The 17,915-nt window shown below is 45.9% G+C and overlaps 1 protein-coding gene across 2 annotated transcripts in view; it reads left to right on the forward strand.

The window, feature by feature from the left end:
• Positions 1–1,511: 1,511 nt before the first annotated feature.
• Positions 1,512–17,915, forward strand: part of EML6 (EMAP like 6) — a 261,608-nt gene continuing 245,204 nt past the window's right edge. For both annotated transcript variants that reach the window (XR_009245955.1, XM_058667790.1), the window contains exon 1: positions 1,512–2,373. Coding sequence is in view for 1 of the 2 variants with exons in the window: in XM_058667790.1 (XP_058523773.1) it covers positions 2,177–2,373 (197 nt within the window). In the remaining variant the exon portion in view is untranslated. The remainder of the gene's footprint in view (positions 2,374–17,915) is intronic.

Raw genomic sequence — 17,915 nt, forward strand, 5'->3', positions numbered from 1 at the left:
TATTCTTCAATAGGAAGAGGCCAATTTACATCCTCCTCATTGCAGAGAAGCACCAAGGCTCATCCAAACCCTGGTTCTTATCTTCTCAGGATTTTGCACCAGATCAGAGAACGTTGGGAAAGTCTGAGATTAAGAATTCAGTAAGGATTTACACTGCTCTCCTAATCTTTAAATCTACAAGTTCTCTAACTTAGAGGCATTGGCTTTTAGACCAGAAGAAGCGGAAACCCGTTCTTAGCATTTTCCTTAAACCTGGCAGTCCTGCCCATTAACAAATTAGAACCCATCTATAACCCAAGAACGAGGCAAGGAACTTGAGCTGCCGGCGAATCTCAGCTACAGAAAGCTGCCGCTGGTGCAGGCCATGGGGATTGACCTCTATCTCCGCAGCACTTCTCCGCAGGAACACGTAGCTTGGCGGCTCGCACCACTCGGTAGGTTAAGCCGGGGAGGAGAAGCCCTAAATGAGCCGAGCTCCACTTGCTGTGTTGACGCCCCTGCACCCGGCTCAGCCTCTTGGACGTGCAGCATCCTGGGATTTGGAGTCCGCTCCAAGTGCTTCCCGTGCTATTCTATGTAGAGACGACTACACTCTCCAGGATGCACCGTGGTGACCAGTCCTTGAGAAGGGCGGTCCTGCCCGGCTTTGCCGTTTCCTAGCACTGCAATTTCGCCTAGTAACCTGCTGCTGCGGTGCCCCGCCCCCGGAACCCCTGCTGGAGGAAGAGCCCATCTCCCGCAACGCCCCAGTGACGAAGCCCATCCCTGGGTGCGGGAGGAGGGGAGGGGAGGTGCAAGCTGAGGATTTCGTTTGCCAGTGTGGGATCCCGGACTCGCTGACGGCGGCGCCCGCTGGCAGCAGAGGTTAGAGGCGGAGACAGAGAGGCTGGCGCGGGAGCGGCGGTGCGCACGGGCCGGCCATCCCTGACCCTGCGACTGACGCGCCCGGGCGTGTGCATGTGCGTGTGTGTGGCAGGGGGAGGGCTCCCGACTCTGTCTCCAGTGTTCCACTGGTGACCCTGCCTCCTGCCAGGTGGAAAGGAACATTTGGGAGCCCATGGGACCCCCTTAGCTAGCACAAACCTCCCCGGAGAGAAGTACAAGATTTTTGTCATTTGCTAATTCCTTGATTTCTTGGGAGATTTGTAGGAAGTACCACCCCTCATCCACTTAAAAAAATAGCTGCACTCTGCCTGGATCCTCCGACTGAGAAAATCTGGTGTGACGCTTGCCGTTGGAGTTGCTGCTTAGCGAGAACGGCTAAATTCTTGCCATGCAAAGGCTCACGGAGAGTGTGAATGTTCAGTATGACAACTCATTGGCACATCTGAAAAGTGACCATTCAGTATGACAACTCATTGGCACATCTGAAAAGTGACCATTGCATAGTCGTCTTGCCTTCATGGGTAACTTGCGCATACTCCTCCAAATTGTAGCAGCTACTGCAAGCGTTTTCGTGCAGATTTGCTATCATTGAACAGCTGGCTCTGGGGGGGGGGGGGAGGAGCGGGAAGTAGTTGCCGATTAAGAACAACCCCACCTTGGTTTAGTTTTGTGGATCCCTTTCTTAGACGGGTGACTGATGCAAACAATCTGTGTCTTTCTTCCCCTCGCTCTCGCCTCTTGGACATAGACGGTTTGGGGATCTGAGGCCGCTGATGGTACAGCTCATCCGGGCTGCCTGTCAGATCACAACCGTCACAGGATAAATCCCGCCGCCTGCTGCGAAGCCCCCGGTGAGCGCTGCAAACTTAGTGAGCGCACTGGGTAATCGGGGCTCAGATATGCAGATTGCCGCGGTGCCAGGCAGTGTGGCCGCCCCGCCATCCTCTCCCTGGGGTTGGCGTCCGCAGGTGCAGTGAGACGCACGCGCGTGTGCGGGTACCAGCGCCTCCCGAGGACGCCCAGCCCGGGGACTGGAGCCCCGGCGCCCCGCGGGCTCTGGCGGCCACGCACTGGCAGAGGCGGCGGTGGTTCATCTCCCGCGGCGGCAGCGGATGATGGTGGCGGCCGGCGCGCTGGGCTGTGCCTGTGCGTCGCCACGGAAATCAGCGCCGGGCACTGCATCCTGAGTCCCTGCAGGTCCGCTGCAGCCGAGCCAGTGCGAGGACATAGCCGGAGCGCTGGGGCCACGGACCGTGTGCAGGGCCAGGGGGGCGAGTGGGGTCGGCGTATCATGGCGGATCGGACAGCTCCCAGCTGCCAGCTCCGGCTGGAGTGGGTGTACGGCTACCGGGGCCACCAGTGCCGCAACAACCTGTACTACACGGCCGGCAAAGAGGTGGTCTACTTTGTGGCTGGAGTCGGGGTGGTGTACAACACCCGCGAGCACAGCCAGAAATTCTTCCTGGGACACAACGACGACATTATCAGGTAAGGGGGTAGGAAAGAGAGGCTGGCTGGGTGGGGAGAAGGATGTCCAGCTGGGCTTTCCCAGGGTCAGAGCCTGCAACCCCATGGAATAAAGGCTCCCCTGAGTCGCATGGAATTACAGAGGGCTGTTGATCCTGGGGTTGGAGTGGAGAGAGAAAGATGCAGGTGGGAAGGGAACGGGCTGTTTCTCCGGAGTGCTTCCGGACAGCTTTTAAACCTGCAAGGAGTTGAGTGTTCTGAGCTTCCTGGTGTTGGTTCCTGCTACAAGTGGAAGGGAATCCGGTAACTATGAATCACTTCTTCCTTCCCTTAGGTAATTGGTAGGGCCAATGGCCCAAACTGTAGGTCTCATCACTGGGAGGCTCTTCAGTAGGTCCCTCAGTACATCAGAGGCTTTTAAAAAAATCCAGAAGCAATTTTGCTACAGGGAGTTTGGAATCTATCCCAAATGCTTTGGTCCCGGGGCATTTCTGCAGTGGGTAGGGAGTTTGTTCTCTGCTGTTTCACTTGGGAGTGTGGAATGGATACTTCCACAACACTGTGAGGGTTAGAAAAGGTTAGCGGCTGCTGGGCCACCAAATCCTGAATCACCAACATCTAGTAGCCGGTGGTAAGAGCCATTTAGGGGCTTTCCCTGTTAACTGAAGTGGGTCTGTGTTTTGATTCCTACCCACATTTTTTCATCTCTGGACAGGACACGTTTTCTTTCAGCTGTAGTAGGTTTGTTGTGTGGCCAAACAAGAAGTGGTCCCAATGCCGTGCGTGGGGAGTGCACCCCAGCCTTTGACAGTTAAGGAAGAGGACAGAGGGGCCTCAGGACTGGGGGGAGATGACTTGCTGTAGAAGGACCCCAACTGAAAGGGACCATATTGGTGGCTCCCATGGTTGGTTTTGTGTTTCGCTAATGCAGAGCAGCTTCCATTGCATTTTCAGAATGTTGCCACTTTTGCTCTTAATTCACCTTTCCCAGTGAAATAACTGGGTAAGTGGTACAAGAGAAGTAATCCTAGTTTTGTTTTTTGAGGGTTGGGAGAATGATATAAAAGAGTAGCTCTCCCCTCCCCCAGTATCATGCTGCTATTCCACAGCCTCTACCCCCACCCAGACTTCAAGTGGAAAAATTATTGTAGAAGGTAAGCGCTTCTTATTGAAAAATGTGGGTGCAGTAATATTAAAGCAAGCTTGACTTTCAGAAGATACAGGTTTTAAATACTGGGAACTAATTGTCCTCAAGATTTGGTGGACCTGACATGTTAAACTTTCCTCATGCCACATAAGACGACAGAACACTTCCCTCTTTGCTGTGGTAATGGTTGGGGACGGGGGCATCCTTGCTCAGTTGTGTCCAGCAGATCTCGCATCTGTAATTGCCAGGCTAATTATTAAAGTCACAGGGGCAAATGATTAACAGTGACTCAGGAAAAGGTTACATGTTTAAAAATTTAAGTCCATTCTTGTTTTTGTTCTGTCTGTCTTCATGCAGTGCTTTCCATTACGGCAGCAAAATAAGATGTATTCCTTCGGGGGAAGGGAGAGAGTGGCAATTAAACTGAAAATTCCTTGAGGTTAAATATTAACACGATGGTTCACTGAACCGCTTTGAGGATTTGAACTCTTAATCTTTAATAGGAAAACAATTAAATGTACTGTGGCAAGTGAGGTGGGAACAGGGTGGAGTTGCAGTAAACCTTTGTTATGACAGACACTGGGGCTGGTGGGACTGTGCTACTGTCTGGCTTGGATGGCTAAAGAAACAGGTTTGACGAAAGGCTGAATGGAGTTGTTTGCATGAATGGGTTGCAAGGAGCTCAACGGATGGTCAAAGGATAAAAAATAAGATAGCTTCTCATGTGGTTAATTTGTTAAGATATTTCTTTACGTTGAGTAGTAACAGTAGTAAGCTTAACTTCAAAAAATAGACTCTACTGCAAAATTCTCCACACTATTTGGATGGGTCTGAGTTTGTGCAAGTGGGCAGAGTTCTTTACTATCCATGTATATATTTGCAGATAGGAATAAAATTAAGTCTACTTCATTAAAAATACAAGCCACAGATCATATGTAGTTAAGAACTATAAGATTGAAACATTTGTGCTGCATTTTGCCTGAGGTATCTGGAAGTGTATCTGTGCTCAAAGCATAGTCTGCAGGTGTTTACAACTCAGGTTGGTGTATCCCAGTGTACTAATGGGTTTGTTTTGTTTGAAATAATGTTGTTTATTATTGAATGGGGATGACTATGGGCAGAAAGAATTTTGGAATAATTTGGAATATTGAAATTTTCAACTCTTGATGCCGTCAGGGGAGATATCACAGGTAATTATCCACTTGATTCTAAGCTTTTGCTGTAGTTTGAAAGATGTATTCGTATGCATGGATTTCCTACTGCTATGTATATGTATGTGTGTGTGTGTGTGTGTGTGTGTGTGTGTAGTGTTAACTAGAAAGCAGCCCAGTGGATATCGAGAATGCGTTCTGTTTTATTAAGCCACCAGCTCTCTGAGATGGTATTGGACACAGGATTTGGCAGAACTCATTGGAGCTCAGCGTATCTCAGTATCGCAGTATATGTGTCCTGCTTCCCTGGGCCATGTGTGCAAATCAGAATTTTTTTTAAGATTTATTTTATTTTTATTGGAAAGGCAGATATATAGAGAGGATCTTCCGTCCATTGATTGATTCACTCCTCAAGTGGCTGTGGATTGCAGCCGCAGCTGCACTAACCCGAAGCCAGGAGCCAGGAGCCTCTTCCAGGTGTCCCATGTAGTTGCAGGATCCCAAGGCTTTGGGCTGTCCTCAACTGCTTTCCCAGGCCGCAGGCTGGGAGTTGGATGTGAAGTGGAGCTGCCGAGATTAGAACTGGTGCCCACATGGGATCCTGGCGCATACAAGACAAAGACTTGAGGCACTAGGCTACCATACCAGACCCCCCAAGTCAGTTTTAAAATGTTGGTAGGTGAGATATCCTGTGATGTGCTGGCTGTGGGGATTGGGTTTTATGCTCTTGTATAATCACTTTTCAATAGTGACAGCAGGTTAGACCCTGATGCCATATGTTAACCCTGATTACACTGTGATGGGGAAATGCTTAGAATCCTGCTATGTGGCTCCCAACAGCTGTCAACCTGCGCTTGAAGGCAAGGCTAGTAGGAGAGTCTGCAATAACCTCAAACCTGGTTTCTACTTCAGGTAGTAGAATGTGACACAGAATCGAGGGGAAGGAGAGAACAAGTCATGGACAAGTTTGTTCTCTCTACACTGTCGTGGTGCCTCCAGCTGAGTGAGGCATCTGTCCCTTCAGCTGGGCCCCCACACACCACCCCCATCTGCAGGGTCTTCTCCTTTGTCTTTCATCTCTCTTTGCAAGGGAGTTTTATCTGCAATGCTGCTTGAGTGCCCTGCCTTTGACATTGCCCATAGTTGGTGTGAATTCCACTCAAGGAATTTGGGTAAGGTTTTGGCCTCTCAGGACCTTGTTTATTTGTAAAATGGCAGTGATAATATCTAAATCCAGTGGTTAATGTATGCAAAGAAAGGATGTAGGGTAGACCCTGGTTTGGTTGGTGCTTCTTGTGGTATTAGTGGTATTTAATTAAACACATACAAATAAAACATTACCCATCTCTCCCTTGTCTACCTGCCTCCCTCCAAATGCCGCAGTGGTATGAGCTTGTGCTGTAGTGTGGCGTGGACCCGGGTTGGAGCCTAGGCCTGCCACAGTTGGTTGAGTTTATTAAACCTCTCTCTTGTCAGTGAAATAGCTTCTCCCTGGTAAACGAGACATTACAGGCATCCATGGTTTTTGGTAGAGATTGCATACAAGGTGTCCTACAGTGTCCGGCAAATGCTGAGTGCCCACCACAAAGGTCCTGTCTGTGTCTGCATCCTGTGGGGTCTCAGCTGCTTCAGTATCAGCTATCCTATGCCAGCCCCAGTTGAAGGGACACTGTGCTCCCTAAAGTTTGTGTCTTTTGTAGCCAGTACAACTCAAGTATCATGTATCAGTCATTCGATATCTACTTTACGTATTTGAAAGATAGAGTGACGGAGAGATTGAGCTTTCCTTGGTTGATTCACTCCCCGAATAGCAGCAACAGCTGGCTGAGCCAGTGTGAAGCCAGAGGCCCAAGCACTTGGGCCGTCCTTGGCTGCTTTCCCAGGTGCATTAGCAGAAAGCTGGACCCAAAGCAGAGCAGCTAAAATCTCTAGCCACAGCCTGGTAGGGGATGCTGGTGTCACAAGCAGCAGCTTAACCTACTGCACTGCAACATTGGCCCCTAATATGTGTGCTTCTATGCCATTTTTCATTCTGAATACTTTCATTTGTTAAGTTTATATGAAGTCCTTGAGACTGAGGATCTTAGCATGTGCAGACTTAACGTTTTCTGAGAGCTGAGAGCTAAATGTGTGTAGATCTACTGAATCCATGCATCAGCCCTCCCATGTGGGAGAGGCTGTTGCTGACACCCAGTTCACTGGTGAGGCAGCTGACGTCTGCTGACGTTAGGGGATCCTGCCCAGGGCTACTTCCTAGCAGAATGTAGGGTGAGGAGTTGAACCCCAACTGGACTGACCCCAAAGCACCAAGCTATTGCTTCAGTGCTTAACGGCTTCTCTTTCTTAGTCACCACGGTCCCCTCCACTAGGCCTTGTTCCCATGAAGAATCTAGTATGCTGGTTTTTCTTTGTAGCTGCACATGTTATCTGTTAACCTGTTTATCCTGGGCTTTGCTAAAGAGTGTTCGAAGCAGATCCAGAGGCTCAACCTGGAAATGGAAGGTGCACAGGTCCACTTCAGCAGCTGCGCCAGCCTTGAAACCATGACGTGAAACAGGATCCACTGTAAATGTGGAACTGAAAAAAAATTGAAGTCTCAATTATGCCATGACTGAAATAATCTGCTGCTGCAAATATAATTAAACTTGTTAGATTTGAAGAGAGGGCCTGAGAATCATGGTTGAGCCTGGAGTATTGGTTGATCAGGTCCACATGAAGGTGTAGTTTGATTTTTTTTTCGCTTCCATGATCAATCTGAATAAGGAAACATAGGGGAAAATTATCTTGAGTTGACTGCCCTGTCTGTGCCTGTACACTTATATGTCATCTCACTGAACCCTTGCCACCACTCCTAGCTCTAAGAAACAGTCATTTAGCCTTAGCCATGGCACTAAGAGGGAGAGATTGAAGCACTCAGGGGTGTTATCCTGTTGTCCATTGGGTTCTGCTTACCCTATCTGGCAGGATTATGACATGAAAGTCTTTCTAGCAGTATTTATTGAATGTATTTGGAACAGGAGAAGAGGTGGACAGACAGACACAGAGAAACAGATGGGCAGACGCAAGGGGTGGGGTGCTGTCTGCCGAGTCACCCCCCAATAACACTTAACAAGTAAGACCAGGGCTTGGGAATCCAGAAATGGGGAACGCAGCCTGGTTCTTCAGGTGGGTGGCAGGGATCAAGCACTTGACCCATCACCTGCTGCCTCCCATGGTACATGGTAACGGGAATCTGGAATCAGGAACAGAGAAGGACTTGGAACTCAGATACTCTGATAAGGGACATAGGTGTCTTCAGCAGTGTCTTAACCTCCAAGCCAGCTGTTACCTCTGAGATGGAAGTTTTTGATGGAGGTTTACTGAGGTATGTGTGTTCTCTAAGCCGCACATATTTGATTTCTTCTCATTTGTATGTTCATCAAAACTCAATTTAATCGGTGACATGCCAAGTTTGGAAGGTGTAGCAGTGAATGTGACAGTCCTTAACCCACTGAAGCTTGGATTTTTTTGTCAGGGATAGCGACAATAATAATAATAATAGTAAAGCATGGCCAATATAGATGGAGGTACATGCTAAGAAGGGAGCGACAATGGAGAAGCACGGGGTTGGGAGGTATCTGAGAACTGCCTTGACAGGGTTTGTAGAGCAGCCCTCTGGAGAGAGGCGCTGAAGGTAAAAGCTGAAGCATGAAAAGAAGCCACAAGCTGGAGATGTAATGGCAGAGAGGCTCCAGCATGGGAAGGGCCTTGCTCTGCCCAGTGTCCTAGTATGGCTACTCGGAGAAAGACCAAGGTCATTGTAATTCTCAACCAGGTCACGAATGCCTCAGTGGGTTTTCATACCGTAAGTCCTACATTTCCCAAGATAGCCACAAATACTCCATTTAGTCACGGTCATGGGTCTACTTGTTTGCATCATACCTTCAGATCTCAGTTTAGAAAATTATTGAAATATTTATTTTCTCTTTTTTCTTTAAATACGAAAAGTACACAGAGAGATGCAGTCAGGGAGAGGTCTTTCATCTCCTTGTCCATTTCTCAGATTCCCACAGCAGCCTGGGCTAGCCCACGCTGAAGTCAACAGTCCAGTACTCAATCCAAGTCTCCCACAAAGGGAAAGGGATCCACAAACTTCAGCCCCACAGGATGTGCATTAGCAGGCATGTGGATCACAAGCAGAGCTAGCCTTCCAACCCCGGCCCTCTACTACAGGGTGCAGGTGTCTCCAGTGATACCTAGATTGCTGTACTAATCACCCCCCTCTGGGTTTCAATGTTTAATTCAGAAGCATGACCACGTTTTTATTGGAAAATAAGATTACTATGTAATTAATGAGTCACTTCTGGAAAACATTGCACTGGATGATCCTACCTTACAAAGAGTGATGCCACCACCAACGATCTGTCCAACACTTGGAGTACATTGTACAAAGTGAAAAGCTCTCCAAGTGGCAGCACTGTCCCTGGTATCTCTCTTGTGCCCATGGTTGTGTATCTGAACTGCTTTGTCATGTGGGGGGACTCTTTGGCCACCAGGAGATAAAAGGGAAGTGAGGGACACTGCGGCTGTCTCTCTGGGTTGGTTTTCTCAGTGGTCTGGAGCCATGTGGAAAACAGTCTTTTCACCAGGGGCCTACATACCTTCAGCCGCCAAGCTTTTGTTAAGTTGGTCACGTGTGAATTCATCTTAGATACAAATAAAATGTTTGACAGCAGTTCTCAAATATTGTGCAAAATGCAGGTCCCAAGTCAGTGGCCTATATTGGGGCCTGACCTTGTTTCCAGGTGGTGGCGATTCTGCCACTCTGTCACCAGCAAGGTTTTTTTTTGTTGTTGTTGTTTTTTTAAGATTTATTTTATTTTTATTACAAAGTCAGATATACTGAGAGGAGGAGAGATAGAAAGGAAGTGGAGCTGCCGGGACCAGAACCAGCGGCCACATGGGATCAAGGCGAGGACCTTAGCCACTAGGCCACGCTGCCGAGCCCACCAGCAAGGTTTTAAGCATTTCATTGATAAGCTGTTTCAGAGCCCACTAGATCAGAATCTTTATCAACCTGAAAGATACTGCAATACTGCAAGTTAGTGAAATAGACTTTTAATGAGATATATGCATGTATATGTGTAGATGACACATGCATTTATAAAATTCTAAAATTAATATGGTGCATTATTTTCATTAAACTGACACCTAGCTTAAGTGTTCTTTCTTCTCCAGAAAGCACCAAGCAGGCACTGGCTAGAATAAGTTCAGGAAATGTTTCAATGGAAGAATATTTCCATAATATTTTTTAAAGATTTATTAATTTTTATTGCAAAGGCAGATTTACAGAGAGAAGGAAAGACAGAGAAAGATCATTCGTCTTCTGGTTCACTCCCCAAATGGCTGCAACAGCTGGAGCTGAGCTGATCTGAAGTCAGGAGCCAGGAGTTTCCAAGTGGGTGGAGGAGCCCAAGGCTTTTCCAGGCTACAAGCAGAGAGCTGGATGTGAGTGAGGCAGCCAGGACAAGAACTGGTACCCACATAGGATGAGCCATTGCGCCAACCCGTCCATAGCCTTTTGTGAGAACTTAGGTTTTCTAGTCTTTTGGATATTGACCTCAGGGTGGAATGGCTGGGTCCTACAGTAATTTTATTTAATTTTGTGAAGTACTACCAAACTGTCTTCCAAAACTATTACACAGTTTTATTTCCATCAGCAATATATGCGGATTCTGGCTCTTCCACCCTTGCCAACACTTTGTTATTTTCTGCCTGTCTGTTTTAAAGCCGCCGCTCTGTGAAGTGGATACTCACTGTGCTTTCAATTTGCATTTCCCTAATGTCTGCTGATATTCACCATTTCTTTTTATACACTTACTGGCCAATTTAAGTAGCTTTCTCGGAGAGATGTCTATTCAAATCCTTTGGCCATTTTAAACAGTTTTATTTGTCTTATTATTGATGAAACATGATAGTTCCTTATACATTCTGGATGTAATTCCCTTGTCTAATATATTAATTGTCAATATTTTCTCCCATTTGGTAAGTAATTTTTTTTTATTAATTACGTTGCGTTATGTGACACAATTTCATAGGCTCTGGGATTCCCCCAACCTCTCCCCGTACCCTACCCCCCCATGGTGGATTCCTCCACCTTGTTGCAGTATTACAGTTGAAATTAAGTCAAGATTCTTTCTTTGCAAACATATACCAAGCATAGAGTCCAGCATCTTATTGTCCAGGTAAATTCAACAGTTTCTTGGGGAGACTATCTCTGGTCTGAAGGTAGAGCTGGCAGAATATCATCCCAATCAAAAAAAGATTTATTTTTGTTGCAAAGCAAGCTTTACAGGAAGGAGAGACAGAAAAAGATTTTCATCCACTGATTCACTCTCCAAATGGCTGCAAAGGCTGGAGTTGAGCCAGTCTCAAGTGAGGACCAGGAAGCTCTTCTAGTTTTCCCATGTGGAGGCAGGGTCCCAAGGCTTTGGACCATCCTCCACTGCTTTTCTAGGCTACAAACAGGGAGCTGCGTCAGAATGAAGCAGCCAGGACATGAACCAGCACCCATAAGAGATTATGGGATGATGGTGCTTTCAGACAGAGGATTAGCCGGTTGAGCCATCACACTGGCCCTGATACTTCTGTTTTCTTGATGGTACCCTTTAAAGCATAACAGTTTTAAATTTTGATGATGTACCTTTTTTTAAACAACTGTGTTCTAAGAAACTATCATGTTACCCAAGTTTATAGATGTATTCCTATGTTTTCTACCAAAAGTTTCATATTTTTATCTCATACATGTAAGTAGATGATCCATGATCCATTTTGAGTAAATGTTTATGCATGATATGAGGTAGAGATCCAGCTTCTTTCCCATGTGGTTATCCAGTTGTACCAACACCATTTATGGAGAATATTAGTTTTTGCCGTCAACTATGTTGGATGTCCACCTGCTGTATTCTGTTAGCGAGTGTCCCTTTCCTATTGCATGGAAGAGGCTGAATGTTTGGAGATTCAGAAAAGGAAACAACAATTTAAAAAATTAACCTGAATTAACAGAGGTCAGGTTGTTATCCTGTTTTTGTAAAGATGATGCTAGATGCTATTAAAGATACTTAAATTTCACATATTTATAAACAAATGATTTAACTTAAGAAACCAATGCTGTATCTAGTGACTGCTGGTTTAGGGATCTGGAATGCTCTATACGCTGGATTTGTTTACTTCCCAAGGTTCTTGCTTCTTAAAAATTGATAAACTTGGGCCCGGCGGTGTGGCCTAGCGGCTGAAGTCCTTACCTTGAACACCCGGGATCCCATATGGGCGCCGCTTCTAATCCCGGCAGCTCCACTTCCTATCCAGCTCCCATCCAGCTCCCTGTGTGTGGCCTGGGAAAGCAGTCGAGGACATTCCAAAGCTTTGGGACCCTGCACCCACGTGGGAGACCTGAAAGAGGTCCCCGGCTTCAGATCGGCACAGCACCAGCCGTTGCGGCTCACTTGGGGAGTGAATCATCGGACGGAAGATCTTCCTCTCTGTCTCTCCTCCTCTCTGTATATCTAACTTTGTAATGAAAATAAATAAATCTTTAAAAAAATTGATAAACTTCAACCATGATGCTGCACAGATCTGTTGAACCATCTGGGAGCAGGGAATAGAATGAAAAGCAGGGAGGGGGCCTGCCAAAGTAGCCTAGTGGTCAACGTCTTCACCTTTCATAAACTGGGATCCCATATGGGCACCAGTTATGTCCCAGCTGCTCCACTTCCCATCCAGCTCCCTGTGTGTGGCCTGGGAAAGCAGTCGAGGACGGCCCAAAGCCTTGGGACCCTGCACCCGCATAGGAAACCCAGAAGAATCTCTTGGCTTGTGGCTTTGGATTGGCTCAACTCTGGCCGTTGTGGCCACTTGGGGAGTGAACTGGTGGATGGAGGATCTTTCTCTCTGTCACTCCTTCTCTCTGTGTATCTGGATTTCCAACAAAAACAAAATAAATCTTGAAAAATAAAGAAAAGGCGGGGAATAGGGAAGGTGTCCATTTGCCTTTACCCCTCTGTTACTTCCTTTCTTTTCTCAAAGGGAAGCAAGCATCTAGATGGCCAAATGCCCAGAAGTTGAAGGATTTGTGGCTCTCCTGGTAGTCTTTGCCACTCCTTTTCCCATCAGCATAAAAAAGGGAATGACAGGCCAGCTCTCTGAACTGAGTGTAAATGAAGAGTCTGGTCAGAAGATTATTCTAATGGTTTTGTGAATTATTTTAAAGCATGAGTCTTCTTTTTTAACTGTCTACTTGTTCAAGTCATTTTAACATTATTTTATGTTCATCACTAATATATTTTATGGGTAACGATAAAATAGACCTACAAATGATGGGATGTCTTGTATGAAAGGGATTTTTAGTTGCAAGAATCCAAAACTTTTTAAAATAGCTGCAGTTTATCAGGGAACTGTAAGGCAACAATAGGATCTTTTGGCACTGAAGTATAGGAAGTATTCTTGGCCTCTCAGACACACTGAAGCAGCTGGTTCCCCCACCTTCCTTCTCCTCCACATATCCCCTTGAACCACTAGGATTCACACCTCTACTCTTTGTGGGTACTGTATACTTTCATTTTCTACATCTTCAGACACAGTAGTTCATTGCGTATGACCACGCCTCGGAAAAGTCCATTCCACTCCCTTAATACACTTGATTATCCAACTTTGTTCTAGGAAGCCAATTGAATCAGTCCTTTGAGTATTAATTCCGAATTTCCAGGGAAAGGATCTCTTTGGCCTAGCATGGATCAGGATGTCTGCGCGGTTTCATCAGCTATTACCTAGATAATGGGATGCCATTCAAGGGGCTACCCCCTTTAGGAAAGACAAGTGTAACAAAAGAGGTCTGGACTGACATGCAATGAATAACAAGTTAGCCCAGGAGGTGGACTAGAAGAGGAGGAAGACAGTGACTTCTTGTTACCTAGGAAAGAGAAAAGTAATGAGAAATAGTTTATCAAGGTCAAGAAAAGCTAAGTAGGTATGGTCATTGTGGTGCAATAAATCAAGATGATGGCTTCAGACTCCCAAGTCTTACACCAGAGTTCCTTGGTCCATCCTGGCTGCTCTCCTCTTCTGACCCAGCTTCCTCCTAGTGCAGCCTGGGAGGCCACAGAGATGGCCCAAGTGAAGCCTGCCTCTTGGCTTCATCCTGGTCCAGTGCTGGCTGGTGTGGGTGTTTGGTGAGTGGGCCAGCAAATGGATGATCTCTCTCCTCTCTCTGCCGCTCTTTCAAGTCGATGAGAATAAAACCTTTTAAACTATTTTGAAAAAGAAAAGACAAGTGGAACCAGTGAGGTGGCTCAGCAGACTAATGCTCTGTTTCCAAGTGCTGGCATCCTGTATGGGTACTGATTTGTGTGCCAGCTACTGCACTTCTCATCCAGCTCCTTGCTTATGATCCGTGAAGGCAGCGGAGGATAGTCCAAGTCCTTGGGACCCTGAACTCATGTGGTAGACCTGGTAGAAGTTCCTGGTTCCTGACTTTGGATTGACTCAGATCTAGCTATTGTGGCCATTGCGGGGGTGGGAGGGGGGAATGAACTAGCAGCATTTCTGTCTCTCCTGTTTTCTGTAAAGATGCCTTTCTAATAAAATTAATTCGTAATAAAAAGAAGATAAATGAACAGGTCTTAATAAAGCTTCAGTTCAAAATAGTGGTGATATGATAAATCAGGAAATTTCAGTTGTCATTAGAGGCTAGGCCATGATGTCTCCGAGGGTTCTGGCTCATCCCTCCATATGTCATTTTGCATGACTAAAGTGATTCTGTCCTTCTGCACGTCTATAGTCATCTGACTCAGGACTGTCTTAGGCTGTCCTTTGGGTGGACAGACCATCATACCAGTTCCTCCCATATGAGGTCACTGCATTACATTGCATTTGTGACTTAATGTAGCATATATCTATATCTATATCTATAATTTTGTTCTTCAAATTTTAATTACTTGGAAGGAGCAAGATGTGAAATAGGGTCAAGATTTCTGCAGAACTAATTTCATACACACTTTGTCAGGAGAAAATCATGAAGTATTATAAGCTGGTCTTGAGAAGCAAAATTCAGAATCCCTTTAAAAATTTGGATGACAATAATGGTGAATTATTAAGTCAGTCACCAAATTTTATTTGACTTTTCCTTCTGCTTCTCTGGTCTAGCTGGCATCTTAAACTGTGGTGGATATAATATTTCCTGTTGATACAGGATCATGAATTCTGGAAATGAGACATTCCTTTTAGGTAACTTATACTTACGCTTTTTTTGACTGTATTATAAGGAAATCATGATTTGCATCTCTTTCAATGTATGGGTTTTAAGCAATATTTGAAAATGTTTGGAATGTTTATTGAGAGAAATGAAGTCCAGATGTCTGCGGAGATTTAAGAAGGTGTCTGCCAGTTCTAAATAAATTTGGATGTTACTTGGCCCAGAAGTTTTCTTTCACCTAAAGATAAATAGTATTTTAAGGTTGCCCTCTGGAGTAAAGCAACTTTGGAAGGATGAAGAGTAATTTGACAGGTGACTGGAAAGGATGTATTTGTAGGATATGCAGGGGGTCCCCTGGGGGCAACAGCTTGAGCAAAGACTCAGGGGCTTAAGAGCGAAGGCTCTGCCAGAGGCCAGTGAGCGGCTCAGTGCTGTGGGAGTGAAAGGTCAGAGGGAGGCTGATGCTGGATGAGTGGGCTGGCGTGAGCTCACCGAAGGCTGTGCAAATCCTCCACAGGTGTGGGGACCAGTGAGGGAGTTACACTGGGCAAAACAGACTCCCGACTTTTGCCTTTGACAGCAGAGATTGGCATTGCCTAGTGTTTGTGCTTTTAGAAGGAATACCACAGTAGACAAGCTTTTGTGCCTGGCTTTTCAGTTTTTCATTTATTTGCGGGTCAGACAAGATGGAGAGGCAGATAGACATAGAGAAAGAACTCCCTTGTGCTGGTTCACTTGCCAAATGCTTTTAGCCACCAGGGTTGGGCCCACTCCAAGCTGGGATCTGGAAACGCAGTTGCAGTGAAGGTCTCCCATGTGGATTGCAGAGACCCAAAGGCTTGGTCCTGTACCTGCTGCCTCGGGAGATTTGCAGTAGTAGGAAGCCAGAACCAGCAGCACAGCCGGGACTCAAACCCAGACTCTCTGACAGGGAATGCAAGAATTCTAAATATACATCTCGTATCTGACTCTTAAAAATTATTAACATGTTTATGAGCTTTATCTTTGTTTCTACATGTTTGTTCTGAATTCCCTATCTTTCATTTGTGGAAATACCATAATGTGTCCTTTCTGTTGTTGATGAATGTGAGTTCAGGTTTCTTTTGATGGGATTCTCTTTAAAGTGTGTGTGTGTGTGTGTGCACGTACATATATACAGCACATACAATTTCACCCCAGAAGCTGTGTTTCTAGGTGATGGGTTTCACATATGATTAACTTTCTAATCCCTATTATATAGTCTTCCACAATGGTTATGTCAACTTTTTCTCCCACCATGATATAGTAATGTTTTGTAATGTATAAAATAAGATGCATGGACTTACACAGAAAAAACACTCCTTTTGAATAGTTTAGAACTGTGTTAATATGTTTTAAAATTTTAATTTAAATAAAATTTAATCAATAAAATTCGATAACATTTTAATAAAAGTGTGTTTTTAAATTAAAAAAAATTTCTGAATATGTAGTGATATAGTAAATGTGATTCTTTTTAATCAGACACTATCAAAAGGTCTGCCAGTTCTAAGAATTGTGATTTCAAAATGACGAGGATTACACCTGATGTTTGTGCATTTCCACGAGTGTAATGTGATGTGAAAATACCTGCAATTTTACTGTAGGGATTTTAATTTATTTATTTACTTTTGGCCTACCTTCTGGATGATAGGAACTAGTAGTTTTATAAGTTGATTAAAAAAATAGAGATGTAATCTAAGTTCATAGATCTTCCTGAATTCAGAAAGGGGTACTTGGACCCCGAGGTCAAGAAGTCCTGGCTTATGGGCCCGGTGGCGTGGCCTAGCGGCTAACGTCCTCGCCTTGAACGCCCCGGGATCCCATATGGGCGCCGGTTCTAATCCCGGCAGCGCCACTTCCCATCCAGCTCCCTGCTTGTGGCCTGGGAAGGCAGTCGAGGACGGCCCAAAGCTTTGGGACCCTGCACCCGCGTGGGAGAACCGGAAGAGGTTCCTGGTTCCCAGCATCGGATCGGCGCGCACTGGCCCGTTGCGGCTCACTTGGGGAGTGAAACATCGGATGGAAGATCTTCCTCTCTGTCTCTCCTCCTCTGTGTATATCCGGCTTTCCAATAATAATAAAATCTTTAAAAAAAAAAAAAAAAAAAAAAAAAAAAAAAAGAAGTCCTGGCTTAGAAAACACAAATGACTTGCCACGGAAGTTTCTTGGGTGTGGACTATGTACACTGCACTGTGCCCAGTATGCATCTCTTCTCCAGGGTATCTGATTGTGAGGGCAAAACTCAGCAAGCGCAAGTAACAAGGTACCACGTGCTCAGTGCCGTGAGAGTCCATCCAAGGTAAGGGGGCCCTCAGGCCATTCACCTGACCCGTTCACGGGATGGGAGTACTGGTCAGAGAAGGCTTTCTGGAACCAGTAACATTGTGAGATTTAGCCTCTAAACTTGCTTCTGTGGTTGTAGTGTAGATACTGTGTCAGAGGAGAAATCACCTGGAGGGAACTACCTTAAGTCAAGTGTGGGATGATTACGATAATGCTTGATGAAGATAGTGGTTATAATATTCTGGGGTCTATGTGCACAGCAAGGTTGAAGATGCTAGGTAACGATCTGGTTTCTGACATCATGAACTGAGGGGATAGTGCTTCGCGTTCACTGAGATAGCATGAGGGGCAGGCTGCAGGTCAGTGGGAGATGAACCTAGCCTTGTGCATGTTTAGGCTGAGGCATCTTTGGTACACCTAAGAGGTATTTATCATCAGGATGAGTCTTCCGTTCAGGAGAGGACTGTGGGAGTGATCGTGTGTGTGTGTGTGTGTGCAGGAGTGGGTGAGGTACCCAAGGAATATAAGCAGGAAAGAGGAGAGACCAGGCAAGATGAACCTGTAAGAGACCGGCAGTGGAAGATGGGAATGGTTACGCAGGTGAGAGATAAACCAGGAAAGTAGAACAACCTGAAAACCAAAGGCCGAGGAGTGTCAAGGAGGAGACGCTCAGCAGCATTGATGCCAGAGTACAGGGAGAAGCCCGGAAAGCGGGTCAGGGAGTGAGCAGAGGAGG

The sequence above is a fragment of the Ochotona princeps genome, chromosome 8 (assembly GCF_030435755.1).
Source record: "Ochotona princeps isolate mOchPri1 chromosome 8, mOchPri1.hap1, whole genome shotgun sequence".
Classification (NCBI taxonomy): domain Eukaryota; kingdom Metazoa; phylum Chordata; class Mammalia; order Lagomorpha; family Ochotonidae; genus Ochotona; species Ochotona princeps.